Source organism: Leucopleurus acutus (genome assembly GCF_964270905.1).
Source record: "Leucopleurus acutus genome assembly, chromosome: 1".
NCBI lineage: Eukaryota > Metazoa > Chordata > Mammalia > Artiodactyla > Delphinidae > Leucopleurus > Leucopleurus acutus.
Window position 1 is genome coordinate 138,026,110 of NC_139142.1, and position 26,854 is coordinate 138,052,963.

Consider the following 26,854-nt stretch of genomic DNA (forward strand, 5'->3'; position numbering starts at 1 on the left):
ATGCTAAGGCAGTGCTTGAAGGGACATGGTTAGTGTTAAGTGCAAGTTGTTGTTGTTATGATGGTGATGATGTATTTGAGTCCTAATCTATACGTGTCTCCTTTTGGGGGACAAAACTGCTAATTTTAAAAACATAAGGGTCATAATATTGATATGTGAGCAGGTTGAATTTAAGATAAAACGTTATTAAACGGGAAAGGGGCCACGTGACAAAGGCTATAATCCATAATAAATTCTAGTGAATACTCATGCACCAAATAATAGCATTGACATTCATGGAGCAAAAATTGCAAGAAATTCAGGAAGCCTACAGGGAACAATTGCAATGTCTACAAACTAATAAAGCGAGAAAATAACAAAAATAGAAAGAATAGAACTCCAGTCCCTGGATAATTAGGGCATTTTAATTTACCTTGAAATATATACCCTAGTCCCCAGTCTTATTTTCCAAGTAGGAGTTTGGTAATATTTCTGATAATATAGATATGCTTTATAATAATAGTCATATTTTGAAAGATTTGATAATTGAAGTATTATTTCTTTTGTAAAGGTCACAGTTTATTTAAAATTTATTTCATAGAAGAACTCAGATGAGGGACTTCTCTGGTGATCCAGTGGTTGAGACTCCATGCTTCCACTCCAGTGCACCAGGGTTATATCCCTGGTCAGGGAACTAGTATCCTGCATGCCTTGTGGCACAGCGAAGAACAAACAAACAAAACTCAGATGAGATTATATTGACAGTTATTTTCTAGTTTAAAAAAAGCAGTACAGGGCTTCCCTGGTGGCGCAGTGGTTGAGGGTCAGCCTGCCGATGCAGGGGACACGGGTTCGTGCCCCGGTCCGGGAAGATCCCGTATGCCGCGGAGCGGCTGGGCCCGGGAGCCATGGCCGCTGAGCCTGCGCGTCCGGAGCCTGTGCTCCGCAACGGGAGAAGCCACAACAGTGAGAGGCCCGCGTACCGCAAAAAAAAAAAAAAAAAAAAAAAAAAAAAGCTGTACTGGGCTTCCCTGGTGGCGCAGTGGTTGAGAGTCCGCCTAACAATGCAGGGGATACGGGTTCGTGCTCCAGTCCGGGAGGATCCCACATGCTTGCGTAGCGGCTGGGCCCGTGAGCCATGGCTGCTGAGCCTGCGCGTCCGGAGCCTGTGCTCCGCAACAGGAGAGGCCACAACAGTGAGAGGCCCGCGGACCACAAAAAAAAAAAAGGGGGGGCAGTACATCAAAACTCTTGGTTTTATACTGCTATGCCATTTTAAATGACACCTTTATAAAGAAAAATAGATAGCAGTAAAATAGTATATGAAGTAATGCTTGAGGATTTTCACACTGAATCGTTGTAATACCTTTTGAACTCCTTTGTCACTTAATTAAAACAAAATCAGCCTTAGTCTATGAGGCATTAGTAGACAAGACTTTTCTGCAGTCTCTTCAGTAGTTATAACTAAATATTTACCAGTTTATAATTGGTATAATTTAAGTATGTCATGAATTTTTTTAAAGATTCCAAGTTTAAAGACTATTGGTATTTTTTTTTCATGTCTAGATCTAATTGTTCATAAGGAAACATCTGAATATGTTTAAACAGATATATTTCTAGCCTAGCTATAGTGGAATTCCGTTTATGTGCTTTTTATGTTTTTTCTTCTCCACAGACTCAGTATTCATTTAAACAAGTATTTGGCACTCATACCACCCAAAAGGAGCTCTTTGATGTTGTGGCTAATCCCTTGGTAGATGACGTCATTCACGGCAAAAATGGTATGATTCTTGGAGTTTTGTTGAATTTTTCTTTTTCTCCCTCTCTGATAAAACTTTTTTGATGCTTAGATACTTGGTTTATGTTCAGCCTTGAACCCATTTAATTTGCCAGAGTAGTGTTAAACCTGCTTTTTTGAGCAGTTATTTTAATTTTTTTAATTTGCTTATTTTTTCAAATTTAATTTTTATTTTGCATTGGAGTATAGTTGATTTACAGTGTTGTGTTAGTTTCAGGTATACAGCTAAGTGACTCAGTTATATATATATCCATTCTTTTTCAGATTCTTTTCCCATATAGGTTATGACAGAATATTGAGTAGATTTCCCTGTGCTATACAGTAGGTCCTTGTTGATTATCTATTTTAAATATAGTAGTGTGTATATGTCAATCCCAAACTCCCAATTTATCCCTCCCCTTTGGTAACCATAAGTTTGTTTTAGTCTGTGAGTCTGTTTTGTAAATAAGTTCATTTGTATCATTTTTTAAGTTTTTACATTCTGCATATAAGCAATATCATATGATACTTGTCTTTTTCTGTCTGACTTATTTCACTTAGTATGATAATCTCCAGGTCCATCCATGTTACTGCAAATGGCATTATTTCATTCTTTTTAATGGCTGAGTAATATTCCATTTTATATATGTATCACATCTTCTTTATCCATTCACCTGTCGATGGACATTTAGGTTGCTTCCATGTCTTGGCTATTATAAACAGCGCTGCAATGAACATTGGGGTGCATGTATCCTTTTGAACCATGGTATTCTCTGGATATATGTCCAGGCCTGGGATTGCTGCATTCTATGGTAGCTCTATTTTTAGTTTTTTAAGGAACCGCCATACTGTTCTCCATAGTGGCTATACCAATTTACATTCCCACCAACAGGGTAGGAGGGTTCCCTTTTCTCCACACCCTCTCCAGCATTTGTTATTTGTAGACTTTTTGATCATGGCAATTCTGACTTGTGTGAAGCGATATCTCATTGTAGTTTTGATTTGCATTTCTCTAATACTAAGCAATGTTGATCATCTTTTCATGTGCCTCTTGGCCATCTGTATGTCTTCTTTGGAGAAATGTCTGTTTAGGTCTTCTGCCCATTTTTTGATTGGGTTTTTTTTGTGTGTGTGTGATGCTGCGTGAGCTGTTTGTATATTTTGGAAATTAATCCCTTGTTGGTCGCATCATTTGCAAATATTTTCTGCCATTCTGTGGGTTGTCTTTTCATTTTGATTATGGTTTCCTTTTCTATGCAAAAGCTTTACAGTATAATTAGGTCCCATTTGTTTACTTTTGTTTTGGTGGTGAGAGTGGGCATCCTTGTCTTTTTCCATATTTTAGCGGGAAGTCTTTCAGCTTTTCACCATTGAATATTATATTGGTTGTGGGTTTGTCATAAATAGCTTTTATGTTGAGATATGTTCCCTCTCTATCCAGTTTCATAAAGGTTTTTATCATGAGTGAATGTTGAATTTTGTCAAATGCTTTTTCTCCATCTATTGATGATCACGAGGTTTTTTTCCTTCTGTTGATGTGGTGTATCTCATTTAGTGATTTATGTATGTTGGCTCAATCTTGGAACCCTGGGATGAATCCAGCGTGGTCATGGTGTGTGACCTTTTTTATGTGTTGTTGGATTCGGTTTGCTAGTATTTTGTTGAGAATTTTTGTGTCTATATTTATCAAAGATACTGGCCTGTAATTTTTTCTGTGTTACCCTTGTCAAGTTTTGGTATCAGGGTGATAGTGGCCTTGTAGAATGAATTTGGGAGTGTTCCTTCCTCTGCAATTTTTTGGAATAGTTTCAGAAGGATAGGTGTTAACTCTTCTCTAAATGTGTGATAGAATTTGCCTGTGAAGCCTTCTGGTCCTGGACTTTTGTTGGCTGGGAGGTTTTTTTTTTTGCGGTATGTGGGCCTCTCACTGTCGTGGCCTCTCTCGTTGCGGAGCACAGGCTCCGGACACGCAGGCTCAGCGGCCAGGGCTCACGGGCCCAGCCGCTCTGCGGCATGTGGGATCTTCCCGGACTGGGGCATGAACCCGTGTCCCCTGCATCGGCAGGCGGACTTCTCAACCACTGCGCCACCAGGGAAACCCTGCTGGGAGGTTTTAATCACAGTTTCCGTTTCAGTACTTATGATCGGTCCTTTCATATTTTCTATTTCTTCCTGGTTGAGTCTTGGGAGCTTGTACCTTTCTAAGAATTTGTCCATTTCTTCTAGGTTATCCATTTTATTGGCATACACTTGCTTGTAGTAGTCTCTTATGATCCCTTGTATTTCTGTGGTGTCTGTTGTAACTTCTCTGTTTTCACTTCTGATTTTCTTGATTTGAGCCCTCCCTTTTTTTTCTTGATGTGTCTGGCTAAAGATTTATCAGTCTCGTTTACCTTTTCAAAGAACCAGCTTTTAGTTTCATTGCTCTTTTCTGTTGTTTTCTTCATCTCTATTTCATTTATTTCTGTTCCGATCTTTATGATTTCTTTCCTTCTACTCACTTTGGGTTTTGTTTATTCTTTTTTCTTTAGTTGCTTTAGGTGTAAGGTTAAGTTGTTTGAGATTTTTCTTGTTTCCTGAGGTAAGATTTTAATTGCTATAAACTTCCCTGCTAGAACTGCTTTTCCTGCATCACATAGGTTTTTGATTGTCATGTTTTTGTTGCCATTTGTCTCTAGGTATTTTTTTTATTTCTTCAGTGATCCATTGGTTGTTTAGTAACATATTGTTTAGCTTCCACTTATTTGGGTTTTTTGGACAGTTTTTCTTCTTGTGATTTCAAATCTCTTAGCGTTGTGGTCAGAAAAGATGTTTGATATGATTTCAGTTTTCTTAAATTTACTGAGGCTTGTTTTGTCGTCCAGCATGTTGTCAGTCCTGGAGAATGTTCCATGTGCACCTGAGAAGAATGTGTATTCTGGTTTTGGATGGAATGTTTTATAAATATCAATTAAGTCCATCTGGCTTAATGTGTCATTTATGGCCCGTGTTTCGTTATTGATTTTCTGTCTGGATGATCTGTCCATTGATGTAAGTGGGCGTTAAAGTCTCCCTATTGTGTTACTGTTGATTTCTCCTTTCATGGCTGTTAGCATTTGCCTTATATATTGAGGTGTTGAGCAGTTAATTTTAAGTGTTTTCTAATACAAAAAATATTATACGTGGAGGACTTTTAAGATATAGCTAATTAATATATAACTGTGACTTGTTACATTGTAGGTCTCCTTTTTACATATGGTGTGACGGGAAGTGGAAAAACTCACACTATGACTGGTTCTCCAGGGGAAGGAGGACTGCTTCCTCGCTGTTTGGACATGCTCTTTAACAGTATAGGGTCGTTTCAAGCTAAACGATACGTAAGTTTAATTTTTTGTGTGTTGTGACTCACTAGAGGGCATAGCTGCCAAAATACCTGTGAATACAGTAGTATTAAGGGAGAACTAAGGCATTGGATACCTTTTGAAACTTTAAATATGTTTAAGTATTGTTTTTTATTTCTTAAGTATATTTCTTACTATTTAAGTCAAAGTCTAAAAATTATGGTCTGATTTTTGCCCCCCTTTAAGGTTTTTAAATCTAATGATAGGAATAGTATGGATATACAGTGTGAAGTTGATGCTTTATTAGAACGGCAGAAAAGAGAAGCCACGCCCAATCCAAAGACCCCCTCTAGCAAGTAAGTAATTAAATTTGTAACACTGGCCTCATGGGAACCCTGTCAAGTGCTTTCCTCAGGCATAGGGAATGGTGAACAGAAGTGGAGAAGTTGGTCTGACCATTGACTTCAGTGAGGTCAAAGTTGAGGGATGTTCTTAAGTAAGTTTATTTGCCCAGATGTTCTGTTTGGTTCTGAGCACACTGCCCTTGAATCACTGTTTAGGGAAGGTGCCACTCTTCGTGAGAAAGGATGTAAAAGCCTGTATTGTGTATCTGGGGAGATATGGGAGAACTGTTGGTCCAACCATGAGTATGAATGAAGTTGCTCTGTGCATTCCTGCTTGTAATGGAGGTCATTTATTTACTCACAGTGTGTAAGATGAGACTTTGGGGCTTTTTCTTTCTTTTTTCAGACGACAAGTAGATCCAGAGTTTGCAGATATGATAAATGTACAAGAATTTTGCAAAGCAGAAGAGGTTGATGAAGATAGTGTCTACGGTGTATTTGTCTCTTATATTGAAATATATAATAATTACATATATGACCTATTGGAAGAGGTGCCGTTTGATCCCATAAAGCCTAAGTAAGTAGTGGAGAGAGTCCCTTAGCTGCTTAACCTTGGTGAAGTCACTTCACATCAGTGAGGTTTAGTTTCCTCAGCTATAAATGGGGATAAAGCTTACTTTTGTTTTCAAAATGAAATATAACTCGTATGTCATGCAGTTGGTGCTTGGTGAATAGTTCTGTATATTAACTAGATATGTAGCTGTATTAGGAAAACCACTGGGTTAAGGCATCTAAGGAGAATATTCACCTTAGACTTTACTTTTGAAAAACTCTTGGCCCTGGGCTGTATTTTTTTTTTTTTTAACATCTTTATTGGAGTATAATTGTTTTACACTGTTGTGTTAGTTTCTGCTGTATAATGAAGTGAATCAGCTATATGTATACATATGTCCCCATATCCCCTCCCTCTTGCGTCTCCCTCCCACCCTCCCTATTCCACCCCTCTAGGTGGTCACAAAGCACCCAGCTGATCTCCCGGTGCTATGCAGCTGCTTCCCACTAGCTATTTTACATTTGGTATTGTATACATGTCAGTGCAACTCTCTTACTTCATCCCATCTTACACTTCCCCCTCCCCATGTCCTCAAGTCCATTCTCTACGTCTGCGTCTTTATTCCTGTCCTGCCCCTAGGTTCTTCAGAACCTTTTTTTTTTTTTTTTTAGATTCCATATATATGTGTTAGCATACAGTATTTGTTTTTCTCTTTCTGACTTCACTTTGTATGACAGACTCTATGTCCATTCACCTCACTACAAATAACTCAACTTCATTTCTTTTTATGGTTGAGTAATATTCTACTGTATATATGTGGGCCCTGGGCTGTATTTTGACAAGGACCTTAATTGTATAAAGAAGTGTCCCTGTTGATGTGCCCTGGGGCTACCTTTAAGAACCTGACACTTAATGTTGGGAGTTTGTAGTCTCTAATCTGTGTTCTGGTGATCCCCACAGAATGGAGCCTAAAGCTGTTGTCTGCACAACTAATAGTCACAGACCTTCCATCACTGACCAATAAGAAGTGACATCTGTATTGTCATTCCACCAGAGTTAAAAGACTATTACTTAGATTTCCTTGGGTCTTGCCCTGCTGAGACTGAAGAGCAATTACAATCTGGCCTCACAAACTACATTTGTGCCAGAGCTGACTCTGGTATCTTGTTCCTTGATGGTTTTGTTCTTAAGCTAAATGCTTATCTTCAATGCTGTCTTTGTCAGGGCCTCTCAAGACAAATAATATGAAGACCTGTGTTGTATTACTTAACTTTTGTGTATATGACTCAGTGAATATTAGTGGAGGAACAGCTAGATTTGGAAAACCATTAGACTGAGAACAGGTGTCTGTATACCCACTTTTATTTATTTATTATTATTATTTTTTTGCTGTACGTGGGCCTCTCAGTGTTGTGGCCTCTCCCGTTGCGGAGCACAGGCTCCGGACGCGCAGGCTCAGCGGCCCTGGCTCGCGGGCCCAGCCGCTCCGCGGCATGTGGGATCTTCCCAGACCGGGGCAAGAACCTGTGTCCCCTGCATCGGCAGGCGGACTCTCAACCACTGCGCCACCAGGGAAGCCCCCCCACTTTTATTTATATTAAACAATTTATAGACTAATTACTTTCCCATTTGTTTCAAAGTATCAGTTGTATGTACCCATTTTCCTAAACTTTTGTGATGTCATTCACTGCTACCAATCACTTTCATGTCTGCACATGTGCCAAGTTTCTGTTTGATTTGTTCCAAATGAGATTGTTTTCTAAGAAGCCTCTCTTGGTTTTGTTATGTAAGTGAAGACTGACAAATGTGACTATGCCTTGTAACCTTTCGGGTAACTCCTTGAATGAACTCACAGGGTGCTTACTTGGCAGTGAATTCAGATTTTATTTGTTAGGGTGGTGATTAACCTGCTTTTTTGAGCTGGTTTAAGGTTTAGTTTTTAATACAATGAAGAAATATTAGAAGCAGAGGATTTTTAAGATACGACTCATCGTGACTGTCAGATACTCTGGACTGAACGTGTTGCTGTGAGATGGCTGCTATAGAAACAGTAACTTCTACCTTATTCCTTTGGTAGGTGGAATAGTTGCAGCGCGCCCATGAGGAACACAGATTTTGTGTATGTGATGGTGCTCTTTTCTTAAGGAGAAGGGTGCAGTTATACTAGTGGTTGGCATCTGTGGCATGTTTGCATGTAGGTGGTTTTTCATTGGTACTGGGCCGGCTGCTACTTCTAAGCCCCTCCTTGGTCCCTGAGAATTCTGCCATTTGCTGAATAATGGTGGCTGGTAAATGTTTCTACCCCCACCGTTCACAAGACTGAGGCCAAACAGGCAGCACCTTTCCCATCCTCATCCTACCTTAGACTAAAACTTGACCAGCCACTTTGAAAGGATTGCCACTCCTGGTATATACCAAACTCCTTCTGAATTTGTTTTTTGTTGACACTGAAGTCAGAACCAGCTCTATCTGTTGATCTTTTAAAATTAAGAAAATGCTAGATTTTGATGCTTAACCTGTGCATGTGATGGTGCTATACTACTACTTTGATCTCTAATTGTTTAGTAAGTGTTGTTTCATGTGCTTTGTTAGAACAAATTAGAGCAAAGCTTTTAAAACAAAATAGATTCCTGTTATCCTGTTATGTAACTAATCTTTTTACTATATATCCTTATTCTTATCCAAGTGTAATATGCTTCTGCAGTCTTGCTTAGGCTTATTCCCGTTATAAGAATGGATGTCATGTTGCCTGACATTTTAGTCCTTAAGTTGCAATATCAGTATCTCATAATATAGGAAACTAATGTTTTTTCTTTCTCATAGACCTCCACAATCTAAGTTGCTTCGCGAAGATAAGAACCATAACATGTATGTTGCAGGATGTACAGAAGTAGAAGTGAAATCTACTGAGGAGGCTTTTGAAGTTTTCTGGAGAGGTTAGAAGCAGAGCTAGAATTACAGATATATACAGTGATAAATATAATCCTGAAAGCTGCTACTCTAATTTGACAATACTTTTTGGTTTGGTAGAAAGTATGTACACTGAAATGACTCAGAGATTTGATCAATGATTTCTCTGTCACTGTAGGCCAGAAAAAGCGACGAATTGCTAACACACATTTGAATCGTGAGTCCAGCCGTTCCCATAGCGTGTTCAACATTAAATTAGTTCAGGCTCCCTTGGATGCGGATGGAGACAATGTCTTACAGGTAAAGATTTAACGTGTGGAGTGTGTTCTTGTTCTGAATCCTTAATTTTGGGAATCAGGTAAATCATGGAGGTTTCATTACACTGAATATTGCTCTAGAATTAATACATGTGTAGGTGATGACATTTAAAAAAATGTTCCATTAATTAGATAGTATAGTTTTGGGAAACTAGCTATTAAATCTTAGAACCTGGAATTTTGTTGTGAAAAAGGTTTACAAATCTTTTTAAATATCTAATAGAGGAGATAAAACAATGAATCATAACATGTATTTTATTTTATCTCTGAAGACTCATTTTGTATGTAGAACTTCAGTTAATGGTGTTTAAATGTCAGCAGTTAACTCTCCAGGCTCGGTAGAGTTCAGGAGTGGCCAATTCTAGATTGTTCTTCTCTCGGCTGATAGGCCAGTAGGGCCCCCCATCTGCTGATCACTCTTTACTGCTGGGCCTGTCATGGTACAAGGCTTATATCAATTAGTAACAGCATTTGAGCCTGAACATATAAATCATTTAATAACTTTAAGCTATTAAAATGTAATTCCATTCAAAACATATCGTGAAATTGTGGTATATCACGAAGGTTTTCAGATGGCAGGAGTAGATGGTTCAGCATGGTACTAAAGACCACCAGGATTTGAATTCTGATTCCCAGGCATTTACTAGCTTGTCTCACCTAATTGTAATAAACTCCTTGTAATGCTGTGAGGGTTAAAGGAGGTGAGGCATGTAAAGTTTTATAGTCCATTGCCTGGCTTACAGTCAGCACTTGATAAATGTTAGCTAGAAAATCCTTTTAAGTCAAGTCTCTATGCACTTGCTTTCCATTGAATCACATCTAATGTTATAGTATCAGTTATGTATCTCTTGACTTTCATTTCTTATAAGTTATTAGAGTATTATGAAATTATTAGACTGTAAAATTATCAAATATCTCATTATACAAATATTTAGCCTTGCTGTAGACTCACTGTTTAGCAGACATTTATTGAGCTCCTGCTGAGTGCTAGGCACTGTGCAGGGTGCTGGAGATGAAGTGGTTAAAAGGTAGAATTCCTGTTCTTGTGGAGCTCACAGTATAACGTAGAAGACCAGACAATGGGCAAGTAATGTCTTGAGGATATTTATCATATGCTTTTAGCAAACTCTTCCCCCAAAACATGTATCCTTCACCCCTACTATACATTTTGTATTGTGCAAACATTGTATTCATAAGACTTAATTTGATTTGAATATATTTAAAGAACATTGTAAACCAGTTATAACTTATGTTACTGGCATTATAATCTTCCCTTCAGGAAAAAGAACAAATCACTATTAGCCAGTTGTCCTTGGTAGATCTTGCTGGAAGTGAAAGAACTAACCGGACAAAAGCAGAAGGGAACAGGTTACGTGAAGCTGGTGAGCAAAACATAGCACTTACTTATTGCTACAACTTTCAGAAACTTGCCATGCCCGTTTATCGCCACTTATTGATAGGTGGTTTATGCATAACTGTCTTCAATTTGACTAAAAATGTAGAGGCTAAGTGACCAGTGCTTTTTCTTTAGTTATGCTGGTTTGGTATTGATCTGTTACAACACGTTGATTTCTTTAAGAATGAGGAAAAGTGAGTAAAATAAATATAAAATAGGTTATACTCATATTGAAAGTGTCTATTATATCTATGGCTGGCGTGTCAGTACTGGGTCCATGAAATTAAGTGATTGAATAGTTACTCCAACATTCAAAGTGGTAAAAATCGGCTTCTGGAGATAGGAAAAATCTTTGAATACAAGAGCCTTTGAATACAAAAGCCAGTTGAGAGGAAATCTGTGTGCGTGTTTTTCTCTTTTAATCTTTCACTTAGTACAGCCATTCATGTTATGTTTTATGTTAATAACATTTATGGAGTACCTACTGTGTTACAGGAGTTGAACACAGATATAAAGGATGACACCCTGCCCTAGAGAGCCCATCTAGTACATGAGAGTGTCTCAGTAGAGTATGAAGGAGGTGAGCACGAGGTGCTGTGGGAGTACAGAGCAGGACTGCTCCATCCATTCTGGGGCTGTGTGTGAGAGAGGGGGGCTTTGGGGAAGAATGTGTGGAGTTGACACTTAAATTGAGGCGTGAGCTCTCTGAAGAAGGACAGAATTAAAGGCATCATTCCTGAGAACATGGCAGGGTCAAGGTAGCTGGAGTGTAGGGTGTGGGTTGGTGAGCCGTCACCACTGAGGCAGAAGGGCAAGGCAAAGTCATTAGGACCCTTGACTATCATATTAGAAAGTCTGAATTTTTTCTTGAAGGAATAATGGTGACTACCAATTATTAAGGGACTAGTGTGTTTCATAGTATCTACTATACGTGGGCTTGATTTCTTGATTGTGACTTTTCAGGATTGTATCGTACCCAGTTTTCAGATTGGAAGAGGTTAAGTAATTTTCCCAAGGTTAGAGCCTGGTTCAGACCCAGGTTGGTTGAACTTTCAAAACTTGTTATCTTTCTGCTGTTACACAGTCAATGAAGGATTAGTTTTAGAAAGACCATTTCCCCAGTGTAGCAGATTAATTTACCAGAGGCAAGTCTAGAGAGATGAAAAGCAGTCAGGAGCCTTTTGCATAATTCAGATGAGCAATCGTGTCATCTGGAGGCAAAGGTCAGCCAAAACTAAGAGCTGGTTCAGAAGTAGGCCCATCTGGATGTGGAGAGGAAGGAAGAGAAGAGGGTAAATCAAGGAAGATCTTGATTGAGGAGAAGTAGCCTGAGGTGCAGGTATGGGCAGTTAAGAGTTTTGTGTTAGATATATCAATTTATTCAAGTGTAGGTGCCTAGTAATTGGATGCAGAGAGGTACATGGATTTGGAAGAGAGATTTGACTTGAGGTTTATAGGTTTAGGTTTTGCCAATAATATGGAATGACTAAACACACACACACACACACACACACACACACACACACACACACACACACACACACACACACACACACACACACACACACACACACACACACACACACACACACACACACACACACACACACACACACACACTCTTTATATACGTCTTTATAAGAAGACAGAGCATCCGGAATCCAGATCACAAGAGGAAGGATTAACCTTGATGGGAAAAGAGGATTAGCTGGATTGGGAGGAAAGTAGAAACCTGAGGGTTCTGATGCTTTGGGGGGAAAAACAGAAAGCACTATCAGTGTTGATAAGGATGGGGAATAGGTGTGACATGGTTAGGGAGTGAGAGCTAGAAGAGGAGGATATTGTGCCTGGGGCACAGTTTAGCTTCAGGTTTCTAGAGGTGCTGCAGTTCTGAGTGACAACGTTCAGGGTGTGGTTACAGTGGTAAAGAGAGAAAGGTCTACTGGACTTGAGGAGGCTGGGGCCCTCCGATGGCAGGTCAGAGTGACCTTCCTCTTAGATCCTGAAGTTGACCCAGGAGCTGGCATGTATGGGGAACATTTATTTGAAGGCAGCAGTAAGGAACTGAGAAAATGTTGCTGGCCTCCCTCTACTCACCATCCTTATAAAATGTCAGGCTTTAGAAAACAAACAACTTTTATTCACAAGACTACAGGGCTGCAGGGGAAGCACCACCCTTCTGGGAAATAAAAGTAAGGTTGCAGGGCTTTGCCATGGGATGGGGTAAAGCTTGTGGACACCACTCAGAATGATATTTTAGAATGTGTAACATAAAATACAGGACTAAAAAGGAAACCAATTAGACTGAAATGTGTTTTTTAAAGTATTCTTAAAACCTTGTCATATAGTAATTTATGTGCTTTATTAAAAGCCTTAAATAAAATCCCATCAGCATGTCTAATAACTGCATAATTTCAGAGTATCTTGAGATCAACAATAAACCATAGTGTTATAAAAGTACCTGTGACTTCTACTGATTAAAACTCACAGGTGGTACTACTACCACCACTGTAGGTTTCTGGCCTACATTCAAATGAAAGAAATGGCTAAATTTCAGAGATCAGTAGAAATAGATGTAATTTATTTCCTATCCATGCATGCAGACTCCCTGGAGTGTACCCATGGACAACACGGACCCCAGGTTAGGAACCCCTGGCATTAGGGAAAGGGGTGAATGGATCATTCTGTGAGAGGCCTGAGCATGAGGGAAGTCTGTTAACAGGAATATCGATTTTGCAGACACAATGGAAGAAAAGGAGGAAGGGCAGTGGGAGTTGGGGTCAAGAAAAATAAAGCATGCATCATGGAATATCACGGAGGTGCAGATGAGCTCTGTGGGCTTTTCTGTCATTTATTTTTGGATGTGTTGGGTCTTCATTGCTGCGCGCGGGTTTTCTCTAGTTGCGGCTCGTGGGCTCTAGAGCGCAGGCTCAGTAGTTGTGGCGCGTGGGCTTAGTTGCTCCACGGCATGTGGGATCTTCCCGGACCAGGGCTCGAACCTGTGTCCCCTGCATTGGCAGAGGGATTCTTAACCACTGCACCACCAGGGAAGCCCAAGCTCTGTGTTTTGAGAGGCAGCTAAGAATGAAAGCATGATGGAGTCAGCTGACCTTAAGGTTTCAGGATGAAAAAAATTCTCAGGTACTTCTGGGGTCTATGCAGGTGAGGTCTCCTTTATTGTTGGCTTGATAGATCTGTCAGACTTGCCTTGACTGAGAAATTCAAACGAGTGGCCAGGACTAACAAGTATGCTGCCTAAGAAACCCTTGTTTAGATATTGAGGGAACAGATTTAGTTGGCTCTTAAGATACTTGACTGGTAGAGACAGGAGCTCCTCCTGGTGCAGGGGAGACTTCAGTGTCCGGATGGAGCCAACTGTAGCCTGAAATGGTCATGCTTTAGAGAAAAGATTTTATTATGAGGATATTAAACATCTGTATCTAATATACTCTTTCACATCACAGTATTTAAGATTTGGAAGAAACTTTATGGGTCATGAAGCATAATGCTGCATTCAGTGGAGAGTCTTTATGATAGAGTCCCTGAAGGACGGTACTCACCCTCTCCCGCAACACTGCCAGATATGGACAGCTCTTTAAGCTGAGCCACTAAAATCTGTCATTTGTAATTTCCATCTTATAGTTCTATGAAGTAGGGATTTCATAGGCAAACAGACCACACTCTAGCTACTCAATTGTTGTCTTCAAATGTCTTCTGTGTACATTTTTCTGTCAGGTAACATTAATCAGTCACTAATGACGCTAAGAACGTGTATGGAGGTCCTGAGAGAGAATCAAACGTATGGAACTAACAAGGTAAGCAGCAGCCTTTGGACATTTGTATAGTTTTGTTTGTGTGCATTTTCTGCCTTATGTATTTGGATTTGAATATATTTATAGATGGTTCCATATCGAGATTCAAAGTTAACCCATCTGTTCAAGAACTACTTTGATGGGGAAGGGAAAGTACGTCTGATCGTGTGTGTGAATCCAAAGGCCGAAGATTATGAAGAAAGCTTGGTAATTTTAATGCCTTTATAAAGTCTGACTTTCTATAAAGAAAACAACCATTTGGATGTGAAGAATAACATTTTGAACATTTTTTAAACTGATACAGAACCATTAGTTACAGAAGTGAACTAATGATCAATCTATTACCGTTTCATTTACTGATTTCTTTAGAAAGACTTGGATATGCTTATTTGTTTAAAAAAACAAACCCCATTTATTTTGTATCTTAGCAAGTCATGAGATTTGCAGAAGTGACCCAAGAAGTTGAAGTAGCAAGACCAACAGACAAGGCAATAAGTGGTTTAACGCCGGGAAGGCGATACAGAAACCAGGCCCGGGGAGGTCCTGTTGGAGATGGTATGAGCCGCTGTTATGTCATCTGCCCACTGATGAGTCTGCCTGTCTCTCTCTTTTTAAAAAAATCTGTTTCACATAAGAAAACTGTTTACTTCCTTTCCCCTCAAAAAGCAAGTGCAAAAAAAAATCTGAACCGAAGTATAAGTGACATTTCTTTTATTATATACCTTTTTTTTCCATTTTTTCCTTCTTTATTATAACATTTTTAAGGACGTATTATGACAGCCCAACAAGGTACAATGTTGACTGGGGATCTTATCACAGTGTTAAAACTTGTTTGAGTAACTTTTTTTCCTGTGTAACTAACTTTTTATTTTTAATAACTCAATACAGAACTGCTGGTTTCAGAAGTGGTTTTGCAGAGTTTTCCACCTTTGCCATCCTGCGAAATTTTGGATATCAATGACGAGCAGACTCTTCCCAGGCTGATTGAAGCACTAGAGAAACGACATCACCTACGACAAATGATGATTGATGAGTTTCACAAACAGTGTAAGTGCAAAACTGCAGTCATTTTAACACCAGAAATTTGCAGGGAATTAAGTTCTTTGTTCGGATAGAATCTTCAAGGAAGGGTTATTTTGTCTCTGAACTTAGTAGTCCCCAAGGCATCATTTTATATTCCAAGGAAGTAAAACAAAAGAGAAAAGTGGGTATGAATTTCTCCCTTTCAAAAATCAACAGTGATGATCAAAGGGATAAGTTACTTTTTAGTTCCTACTAGTTACTTATTTGCAAGGCATTTAACATGTATTACATTATAATAACTATCTTTGAGAAAATCACCTAATCCTTTATTTCTAGTTTCCATCCGCAAAATGGGGATTGCCATTGCTCCTACCTCAGAGGGTGCTGTAAGGATAAATGAGATAATGTATGAAAATCATGTAGGACAGGAACAGCTTGGTACATAGTAAGTGCTCAGTGAATGTACTTACACTTATCATCTTCATAAGAAAAATGTGAGATAAGTGGTATTTAAATCCCCATTTTGAAATGAGGAAATGTGCTCAGAAAAAATAACTTGCCCACATCACATAAAAGTTGATTTCATTGGTTATTTCTGAATCGGAGTAAACTTGACCTGCATGCTCTTGTTTCAGCTATTACTTTTAAAGCTTTGTTGCAAGAATTTGACAATGCTGTTTTAAATAAAGAAAACTACATTCAAGGAAAACTAAGTGAAAAACAAAAGGTGATCTCAGGACAGAAATCGGAAATTGAACGACTGGAAAAGAAAAACAAAACTTTAGAATACAAGGTTGGCTTTGGTACTATAATGGATGTACATTTAGCACTGGGCTCTGACGTAGCCGTTTTTCTATACTGGCCTGCAGCTGCTGCTTACTGGGAGTTATCATTTGGTTATTTACTAATCTTCATCCCATCCCCAAAAAGAGGAAATATGAGTGAAAAGCATAAAAGGGGTAATACACTCTTTAATTTTATGAAATAGACTTTAGCAATCGAAGAGAATGTTCTACGGTTTAGCTTTGATTATAGCTTGCTTTTTGATTTACTACTGTGTAATGTTTGTTCTCTCATTTACTGAGGATCACTTAGGGGGTACACATTCATTCTAGAGAGAAGCTAATCTCAACCAATATATTCTGAAAGCAGCCTAAAAATTAAATTGTAAGCCTTAATTTTCAGGAAAAGTAATTTCCACATGAAATCAGTTATAACTTCATCTTTCAGTGAGGAACTTGTTTAAAAGTTCTCATTTCTAGGAATGGAGGTGGGAATCCAGATGAAGTTTTAGAAGAAAATGCTTTCTCCATGATTTTTCTTTCCATAACTATGCTTGCATAAGAAGATTATGAGAGAGATTATTTTAAAGCTACTTGAAATGTTTACATACCAAATGCTGAACATAATGGTCTACTTTCCCAGGTTGAGATTTTAGAGAAAACGACGACTATCTATGAAGAAGATAAGCGCAACCTGCAACAGGAGCTGGAAACCCAGAATCAGAAACTTCAGCAACAGTTCTCTGACAAGCGCAGACTAGAAGCCAGGCTGCAAGGCATGGTGACAGAAACAACCATGAAGTGGGAGAAAGAATGTGTGAGTGTCATTCATACAGTGCTCATGTCAGGGATGATTCATCTCTAATGGTAGCCTTCTGAATCACTTGTACTTGGGGTAGGGTTTTAGTGGTGGTGGCCACAGCAGCCCCTATTCAGTTCCTCTTCCTTCCTCTGCCCTTACAAGTCACAACAAATTAATAAGCATTATGAAGAACTGGAGAACTGTCATCTTGAGGAAGTAAACTAGTGCACTTGTTTGCTATAACTGAATCAGAATATCTATCGCCATACATAACCTTCAGGAGCGTCGAGTGGCAGCCAAACAGCTGGAGATGCAAAATAAACTCTGGGTGAAAGATGAAAAACTGAAGCAACTGAAGGCTATCGTTATTGAACCCAAAACTGAACGGCCAGAGAGACCCTCTCGGGAGCGCGATCGAGAAAAAGCTACTCGAAGATCTGTTTCTCCATCACCAGTACCGGTAAGTTATTTGTAGTTGTGTAGTAACTTGGTAGTACTAGAGAAGGTTTGTTCAGATTAGGTGACTATTTCTGTGAGAATCAATTTTTTGTTTTATATTATTGCATTTCTCAAATTTCTATTTATAAATATTTTCAAATTTAGTATAAACACAAATTTAGTATAAAAACTAGTAATTTAGTACAAAAATTATGTCTGCCTGTGCTAATATTAAAGTAATGAATTGTTTCCCTCTTTCAAGTCTTGCTCATTAATTTCTCTTCAATTTTTTTAGCCTTCTAGTAACTGTATTGCTCAGATTTCCAACGGCCAGCAACTCATGAGCCAGCCACAGCTACATAGGTGCTCTAACTCTTGCAGCAGCATTTCTGTAGCTTCCTGTATTTCGGAATGGGAGCAGAAAATTCCTTCGTACAACACACCTCTCAATGTCACATCTATTGCAAGGCGTAGGCAGCAGGAGCCAGGACAAAGTAAAACTTGTATCGTGTCAGACAGAAGGCGAGGGATGTACTGGACTGAAGGCAGGGAGGTGGTTCCTTCACTCAGAAATGAGATAGAAATAGAAGAGGATCACTGCAGCAGGGTTAGTGCCAGTATTATTTTAAAGCATTGTAGCAATATATTTTAATCTTCTGTGTTTTTTTTAACTAACTTGGTTCAGAAAGTTCAATGGAAAGATGGGTGAGTGCTAATATAAACAAGGTCTAATTTTTCTGTTAGTTTGGAAGATCAAATCACCCTGAAATTGAGGCCTAGCTCTTCATCTGAAAAGGCCTAAGCTAAACCCATTTGGCACAGAAATACTGCCTCCTGCTCAGTGAAAGCCGGTCCGTGGGGCACATCACAGAGTCACCTGTGCTTTTCAGCTGCGTAAACTGATGAGCATCCAGAGTCAGTGACTGAGTGTCTTAGAGCACATCTTTCTGATTTGGGTTTCTCTTCCCCAATCTTCCCCAAATTAGACTTTTTGCTGTTTTCGAACTTTTCACTTTTAAAATTGCTTTCCCAGACTTTTATTTTGAAAAATAGATTTGTAAATATTTTTTTTCTTGAACCTTTGACAGTAAGCCATAGGCTTCGTGTCCTACATAACCACAATCTTCATCACACCTAAGACAGCGTTAACCCTGAAAAGTACCTTCTAACTTACAGTTCATGTTTACATTTCCCCAGTTGTCCCAATAATGGCTTTTCTTTTTTCAAACCTTGGTCCTATCAAGGTGAATACATTATATGTGGTTATTATCTCTCTTTAATCTCTTTCAATATAAAATAATCCCTCCTCCCCTTTTTTGATTTTCATGACATTGACTATTTTTTGAAGAGCCCAGGCCAGCTGTTTTATAACTGCTGAAGGAAGGTTTCCATCTCCAATACATTGCTTTTAATCTCAAGGCCTTCATTTCAATTTACAAGGGCTCTGCCTCATTCAAGGGTGTTTAAACAAATTCACGTCTATATTTTCTTCTTAAAGATTAAGGTAAAGTTTTCCTTTGAATCTGAGTAAGTGGACAAAGTTAATATTGTGAATTTACATTTAGTAAAATTTTAATATATCTCTTTAAGAATTTTTCTTCTAAACAACTTAATCTTACAGTAAATATTTGCTTTAGATTTTCTTGTATAATTTAGGGTGCAGAAAATTTCATTCAGGTGGCCTGCATTCTTGATTATTAAGGGATGATGATGAATTACAAGGTATTTACCAAGGCAACGGATAATTCTAAAGTCGCTTAAGTTCTTTACTTTGCAGATTTTGCTTTAAACCTTTTTAGGGAGCAAATCATGGTGGCTGGTCTTTCTGATCAACTCTAATAAATCCCCCTTATTTCATGCAAGTCTACAGACTGAAAACTCTTCAAGGCCTGCTTATGCCTGGTCAACATTATCTAATTTGGCTATGAGACATTTAAGAGGATTTACTAGAGGTCCTTTAACTTCATTTGAAATCAAAATCTCTTTAGAAGTGCAGCAGAGAAAAGTTTAGGCTAGTATCTATGCATCTAGGTTTGTTGGTCAAAAATTAGATCAGGCGGACTGAATTTATAATATTTCATTGAGGAAAAAATTTAAAATATCATTCACCTCATAAACGATAGTAGAATGTAAGGACTGTCATCTTTCCAAAGCTTGTTTCAGAATGTATTTATTGCTAAGTGTGTTTGAGAAATCTGTCACCTTTGCTAAATGGTAGGACATGAGAGCCACATTCTTCCTTTTCAACATTAAGCTATTTTAAGAATGGGAAGTTTCCTGCTTGTTGTGAGGTTTGGGCAACCAGAGTGGCAAACTCTATTGCCCATGTTTTCGTATCATGATTTGTCACTAGTGCTTCATTTGTTTCTTGTACAGGGAAAAACACTTAAGTTCTCCCGCATACGCATTTTAAATTAGATGTTCATACTTGACCAGCTTTGAAGGATTTGGGCTGTGGTAGACTGCTGCATTTCCTTTCAGTTTTGTAAACAGAAAGATGTTTGCAAAGTTACAAAGAAACTATTAACTATGTTCTGTGATTTTTTTTTCCCCCTTAGGCTGAATGTGCTAAATTTAACTGTCCTAAAGTTATATAACATTTTACTGGAAGCATCTAGTTTTTTATTGTATGATAGAGGCTGATTTGACAGTATATTCTTTATCTAGTTCTTGGAACCTTTATGAAACGTTTGGGGGAAAAAAGTTGGTATGTTTTAGCCATTATTGCTTTTGAACTTTTCAAAAAGTTCTGTTTTGAGATTTTTAATAGTACTCAGAAGTATTTTATTTACATTCTTTTAATCATTTTATACACATTCTTTTAATCATTTTATACACAAGGTTCTCACTATACCTTATGTCCCTTTAGCATTCTGTAGTCTACAGCTCCATCAGCTTTGGGGAGGGTCCTGGTTTGCAATAGGAGTATTTTCTCTTTTGTTTAGAGGCTTATGATATATTTAGGGCTTCTGCTGGTCTTTCTGAAGCTTTTAACATAGTCATGGACCTAACAGATTACCCCACAATAGCAGGCACAAATACTGGTTTTTGATTAAGAATGCAAAGTGAATTACTTGTCCTGAATACCACCTATGCAGGAAAGACTAGCGGCATTACCAGAACTTTTCCTTCCATTCTTTGTTGAAAGGGAAGCTCCCTAGTAGAATATATAATACATATACACAAGCTGGTGTTAAAAGATGTTCGTTGGTTTTGTTTAAATACAAAGAGAACATTTAAATTGTTTGAGTAACGTTTAGCTTTTGAAAAGGTTCATGCATTTGTTTTGATATTGTCACCAACTAATGTAGCCCAAACTGCTGCACTTCTAATAGCACCCTTAAGTTAATTCTGGGTTATGCTTGTTTCTTGATTCCTCTTTCAACCTGATCAGAATGTAGCACCAGTTCGTCTGCGACACAGACGATCACGCTCTGCGGGAGACAGATGGGTAGCTCATAAGCCTGCCTCTAACCTGCAAACTGAGACAGTCATGCAGCCACAGGTCCCTCACGCCATCACTGTATCTGTTGCAAATGAAAAGGCACTAGCTAAGTGTGAGAAGTACATGCTGACCCACCAGGAACTAGCCTCCGATGGGGAGATTGAAACTAAGCTAATTAAGGTAAAACACTTACACAAGAAAAGGAAATATTAAAAAGCTTAACAAAAAACCATTTACTCTTCCTCTGTGTCAACAGGAACTTAAATGGGTATTTGATAAAACCTCTGTTTGTTAGAAAACTAAAGTAACTACTTAGATTACGAATCTGCTGAATTGGAACTAAATCTGCGACTTTCTGTCAAATGAGGCTTAGAGTCTCAGGTTTGTTAGAGGAGCTCCAGATGTATTATGTACTTTTAATTAATATGTGTTTTGTTTTAACCCCTACTTAAGAAGTAAACCAAACAAAGAACTCTTACCTTTGACTGTACTGTCACTTGAGGGAATTCCCTGGCAGTCCTTGGTTAGGACTCAGCGCTTTCACAGCCGAGGGCCCGAGTTCGATCCCTGGACCAGGAACTAAGATCCCACAAGCTGTACAGTGCGGCAAAACAAAAACAAAAACAACTGTACTGTTATTTGAATATGAGAGGAGGGCTACATCCAGAGAAGAAAGTATATCGCCTTCTAACATTTAGAAATTTCTGACAGATTTCTTGATCTCTAGTGTAGTTTTTAACTTATAGGTTGAATAAAAAAGGAATGTTATTTTCTGCAATTAAGAATGCTACTAATTATATTACATTGGACTTCTTTTGTTTAGTGAGAGATATGTACACAAATCTTTAAAGTATTTTAACGGTACAGACCCAGCAGTCCAAGCACCATCTGGTTTTGTGGATGGGAGTTTCCATAAAACAGTAGAGTCTTAAATTTAATTTGAAATATATATGTATGTGTACCCTTTGGATGTATAAAGTGTAATGGTGACCTTTTCTCTTGGCTGTAGGGTGATGTTTATAGAACAAGGGGTGGTGGACAATCCGTGCAGTTTACTGAAATTGAGACTTTGAAACAAGAGTCACCGACTGGGTGAGTGAGCGTCAGCTCCTTTCTTTAGAGGCTGCCACTGTCTCAGCTGCTCATTCCTGAGGAACAGACTAGCCGCAAAATGTGTCAGTTCTCTGAAGGAGTATATATGGTGTTTCCCTATTTCTAATATATTTCCTATTCTCAGATACAAAAAATAACTGTTGCATTGTGTTTTCCCTTTTTCTGTAGTCGAAAACGAAGATCTTCCACAATAGCACCTGCCCAACCAGATGGAACAGAGTCTGAATGGACCGACGTAGAAACAAGGGTAGGAGTAAACAGTATTTGCTAGGGATGTCATATTTTGAGGCCTACAGCTGTAGCTTTTCATGCTCTTTGAAACAAACAACTAAGGTCTGATCCCACATGGCCAGTGCAGCCTGTAGGCCTGTCCCCAGCACATCTGAGAAGGTATTTGTATTTCTGCTCTGGTTTTACTGGAGCTCTTCAGCTCAAAGCCCGTTTTTAGTGTAGAGGGATAGGGCCCAAGAATCAAGTCAGAGAGCATCGCCCTAGAATAACAAGAATGCCCATCAAACTGATGGGAATCTTCTCAGGAGAAGAGCTTCCCTGTGGAACTGTTTGTTACTCTGGGAAGGTGGGGGTCAGCTGGCCAAGCTCTAGCCTTTGCCACTTTCTTCTTCCTGATAGAAAATGAGATTTACCTGGATGACCTCTAAACACCCTCCCACCTCACAATTTTTGTGGCTCATCAAATAAATTTCAAGTACCTGATTGGTATTTTAACATACGTATCTGTGCTGGACTAGAAAGCAGTGTTGGATTTCACCTTGGTTGAATCAATAGACTGCAGAGAGGAGCTGATCTTTCCTCTCTGGTTTTTCTCTCAGTGTTCTGTGGCTGTAGAGATGAGAGCAGGGTCTCAGCTGGGGCCTGGGTACCAGCACCACGCACAACCCAAGTGAGTACTGAGGGGCCTGGGTATCAGCACTACGCACACCCAAGTGAGTACTGACCACGTGCAGCCTTTCTCTGTGTCTTCCCTCCCCACCACCCCTTCTCCCTACCAACCACTTTTTTTTTTTTTTTTTAGAGGACCTATGGTTTTTGTTTGCCCATTGGAATATCTGGGCCCTACTGGCAGACTACGCTAGGCAGTAGCAGTGCTGAGAACCCGGGGGCGGGGGGTGCTGAATAAGAGCAATTAGAGCTGTAAGAACATTCGCTCTTGTTCCTATTTTTGCCTGTGCTCATCAAATTTTCAAAGGCTGAACTGAGATCCACCTATAAGGAGGGGAGGCTGGAGTCAGGGATGGCAGCTCCTCCTGTAATTCATTCTTTCCTAATTCCCCTCTTATTACAGCAAAAAGTGTTCGCTAAAATAAAACGGAATGGCAGAATTTATGGCCCCTTTTTCTCCCCATATTAATCAAACCTGCTGCTTTTCAAATATCTACCTATACAGGTCCATGTGTCCATTTTTGACACACGTATTCCTTAGGCAGTTTGGAAAATCAGTGCAACAGGATAAAGATGGAAAGTTCTGTTTTTTAAATTTAATACTAGATAAGCATATTTTATAAGTTATTTGCTTTCTTAGAAGGACTTTTAACTCTTCCCATGATAAAACAGGAATTCTCTCAAAGCCCTCCTAGAGATTCATTGCAAAATTCAGCACTAAATGCTGGTTTTCATTTTTAGGCGCAAGAAGCCATGAATTGACAGTCCCAATAACAAAAGAACATTTTCATTTGTGTTGGTGATTTCTCCAAAGCAATGCCAGAAGGAGTCTTCTGAACGAATCATCTCATAGAACTCCAGCTTTGTTGAATACCACAGATCTCAGATATGTCATCATACACTGGCCTACATAAAGATTCCCCTATGGCTCCAAAGATATCTAGGATTCTACAAACTTTTTATATTATACACCTTGCCATATTTAATATTAATAACAGAGAAAGACACCTTTCTCATGCTGTATGAACTTTTTTATAATGCTATTTTTTGTATATTTCTTGTATACTTATAAACTAATTCATGCATGTATTTGTCTTGGCTGATTAAGAAAGAATATATCTAGATCACGCTTTGCTTTTTATTGTGACTTTTCTACTTCCTGTCTGAATATTTAAGGGTTTATAAACAAAACAAATGCTGCTATTGATTAGCTGCAAGAATGCACTTTAGACATATATTTGACAATTCAAACTTTCAAAATAAAGATGTCAGAGACTGGCCAATACTAAAACCATTTTAGGAAGGTGTTCTGAATTTTGTATATATGTACTTTCTGCCATTTAGATATACCAAAAGAACTGAAATAAAAAGCACTAAAATACAAGGTTGTGTGATAGTAATTTAACACTTAGTCCCAGAACCTAGCATTGTGCCTTGCTGGCACGTTTGTGGGATGAATTAAAAGAAAGCACTAGAAATTTCCCTCACCACGTTGAGGATACTTGTTTCAGCATGCAAAGGAACAGCTTCAAAAGGGGCTATTTCCTCTGTTGAAAACCAGGAATATTCTCCCAGCCCACTGGGTGTACTGCAGCCCCTGGGCAATCCTTTACACACCGATTGTGTTTGATTTGGAATCTTCCTTTTCCTTCATTCAACTTAGGCTTTCAAGACCAGCACTCAGTCTCCAGGTATGAAAATTTTAAATTATTGACATTATACCCAACTCACATGCATAGATATAAAGTAGAGGAGCAAGTGATGGCAGCATCATGGCAGTGTGAGTTGCAAATAAAAGGGGAAAAAAAGGAACAACTAATGGGTCATTCATAACTGAACAAAAGTATCTCTGTACATTACACCAGAACATCCAAAAGATTTCTACTGATAAGCGCTTCGGAATGGATGGAGCTTGGAGAGGGCTGCAGATCCAAGGGAGCTGCTCAGCCCCACTCGCTGTGGGCGCGGTGGGAAGCTAGACTGGGGGTGCAGCACTGGGTGGACAGGAGGTCCAGCCAGCCCGACAGAGAACCTGGCAGAGAACTGTGGGGAGCAGGACGGAGACCAGTTTGGAGGCAGAAAATGAGCAGGAGCACACTGGGCGTCCACTGCCGGGGACAGCAGCCACCTCCCTCACAGAGGTCTCTAAGGGACTGCCTGGCTGGTCACAGCTGGAGGAACCTCTTTCTCTCCAGCAGCACGATTTCCTCAGGAGCGACCTCCCTGACTAGTGGAAGTGGAAAGAGGGAGACAAGAACAAAGGGCACTGGAGTATCTCACTCCCTGCCGTCTGTCGGCCTCATATTTCGGCAGGAGGTCCATGCGTGGCCCTCTGGGGGCTCCCCGCAGTGGAGGATCTCCCTGCCAGGCTGTGGGCAACCACAGGTGCTGAGCCCACACTTGCCCACTCTGCTGCCAGCTTTTTCACAGGCACTCCCTAGCACAGCCCCAGAGCCAGCTCAGGTAGAGAAACCGAAAACTTGAGCTATGGTGCCACCTTCTGGAGAATAAAAGCAAGGTTTCTAATTGCCAGTGTTGAACAAAGTAAGCAACTAATAAAAGAAAAAATGTGTGCTACTTCAAACTTAATGGCAGGGGCACATTTTACCAAGCACTATGAAAAATCACAGTGATATGGTATCACAATGAGAAAAACAATAATTCTCCAGCAACTGAACCCAAAGACACAGAATACTGTGATCTGATAAAGAATTAAAAACAGGTCCTGCACCAGCGGGAGGGAGCTGTGAAGGAGGAAAAGTGTCCACACACTAGGAAGCCCCTTCGCGGGCGGAGACTGCGGGTGGAGGAGTGGGGGAGCTTCGGAGCCGCGGAGGAGAGCACAGCAACAGGGGTGCGGAGAGCAAAGCGACAGATTCCAGCACAGAGGATCGGGGCCGACCGGCAGGCACTCACCAGCCGAGAGGCTTGTCTGCTCGCCCGACGGGGCGGGCGGGGCTGGGAGCTGAGGCTCCGGCTTCTGTTGGAGCGCCGGGAGAGGACTGAGGTTGGCAGCGTGAACACAGCCTGCAGGGCGTTAGTGCACCGCGGCTAGCCAGGAGGGAGTCCGGAGAAAAGTCTGGACCTGCTGAAGAGGCAAGAGAGTTTTTCTTCCCTCTTTGTTTCCTGGTGCACCAGGAGAGGGGATTAAGAGCGCTGCTTAAGAGAGCTCCAGAGACAGGCGCGAGCCGCGGCTAAGAGCGCGGACCCCAGAGACAGACATGAGACGCTAAGGCCGGTGCTGCCGCCACCAAGAAGCCTGTGTGCGAACACAGGTCACTATACACATCCCCTTTCGGGGAGTCTGTGCAGCCCGCCACTGCCAGGGTCCCGGGATCCAGGGACAACTTCCCCGGGAGAGCGCACGGTGTGCCTCGGGCTGGTGCAACATCACGCTGGCCTCGCAGTGACCCTCCCTACACCCCCGCCCCCCGCCCCCGCCCCCGGCCTGAGTGAGCCAGAGCCTCCGAATCAGCGGCTCCTTTAACCCCGTCCTGTCTGAGCAAAGAACAGACGCCCTCCGGCAACCTACACGCACAGGCGGGGCCAAATCCAAAGCTGAGCCCCTGGGAGCTGTGAGAACAAAGAAGAGAAAGGGAAATCTCTCCCAGCAGCCTCAGAAGCAGCGGATTAAAGCTCCATCAACTTGATGTACCCTGCATCTGTGGAGTACTCGAATAGACAACGAATCATCCCAAATTGAGGAGCGGTGTGGATGAAAGGCTCTTGGTGCTGCAGCCAGGAGTTAGTGCTATGCCTCTGAGGTGGGAGAGCCAACTTCAGGACACTGGTCCACAAGAGGCCTCCCAGCTGCACATAATATCAAACGGCGAAAATCTCCCAGAGATCTCCATCTCAACGCCAGCACCCAGCTTCACTCAACGACCAGCAAGCTACAGTGCTGGACATCCTATGCCAAACAACTAGCAAGACAGGAACACGA

The 26,854-nt window shown here is 40.2% G+C and overlaps 1 protein-coding gene and 1 long non-coding RNA gene across 2 annotated transcripts in view; one reads left to right on the forward strand and one right to left on the reverse strand.

Annotated features, from left to right (window-relative positions):
• Positions 1-1,448: 1,448 nt before the first annotated feature.
• KIF23 (kinesin family member 23) lies at positions 1,449-22,916 on the forward strand (the record flags this gene model as incomplete). The annotated part of the gene is given in 18 exon segments (XM_082838313.1): positions 1,449-1,733; positions 1,737-1,760; positions 5,323-5,432; positions 5,827-5,997; positions 8,797-8,909; positions 9,062-9,183; positions 10,480-10,582; positions 14,332-14,411; positions 14,496-14,615; positions 14,837-14,963; positions 15,297-15,455; positions 16,067-16,224; positions 16,857-17,030; positions 17,296-17,475; positions 17,749-18,060; positions 21,908-21,990; positions 22,180-22,258; positions 22,842-22,916. Coding segments are annotated over 18 exon segments (2,289 nt in total). The 5' UTR covers positions 1,449-1,634.
• The window catches only part of LOC309961474, a 54,399-nt gene continuing 42,876 nt past the window's right edge, over positions 15,332-26,854 (reverse strand). Inside the window, exons 2-3 of the long non-coding RNA XR_014326186.1 lie at positions 21,378-21,492; positions 15,332-15,418 (exon numbers count right to left, since the gene is read on the reverse strand). This is a non-coding gene — a long non-coding RNA (uncharacterized lncRNA). The remainder of the gene's footprint in view (positions 15,419-21,377; positions 21,493-26,854) is intronic.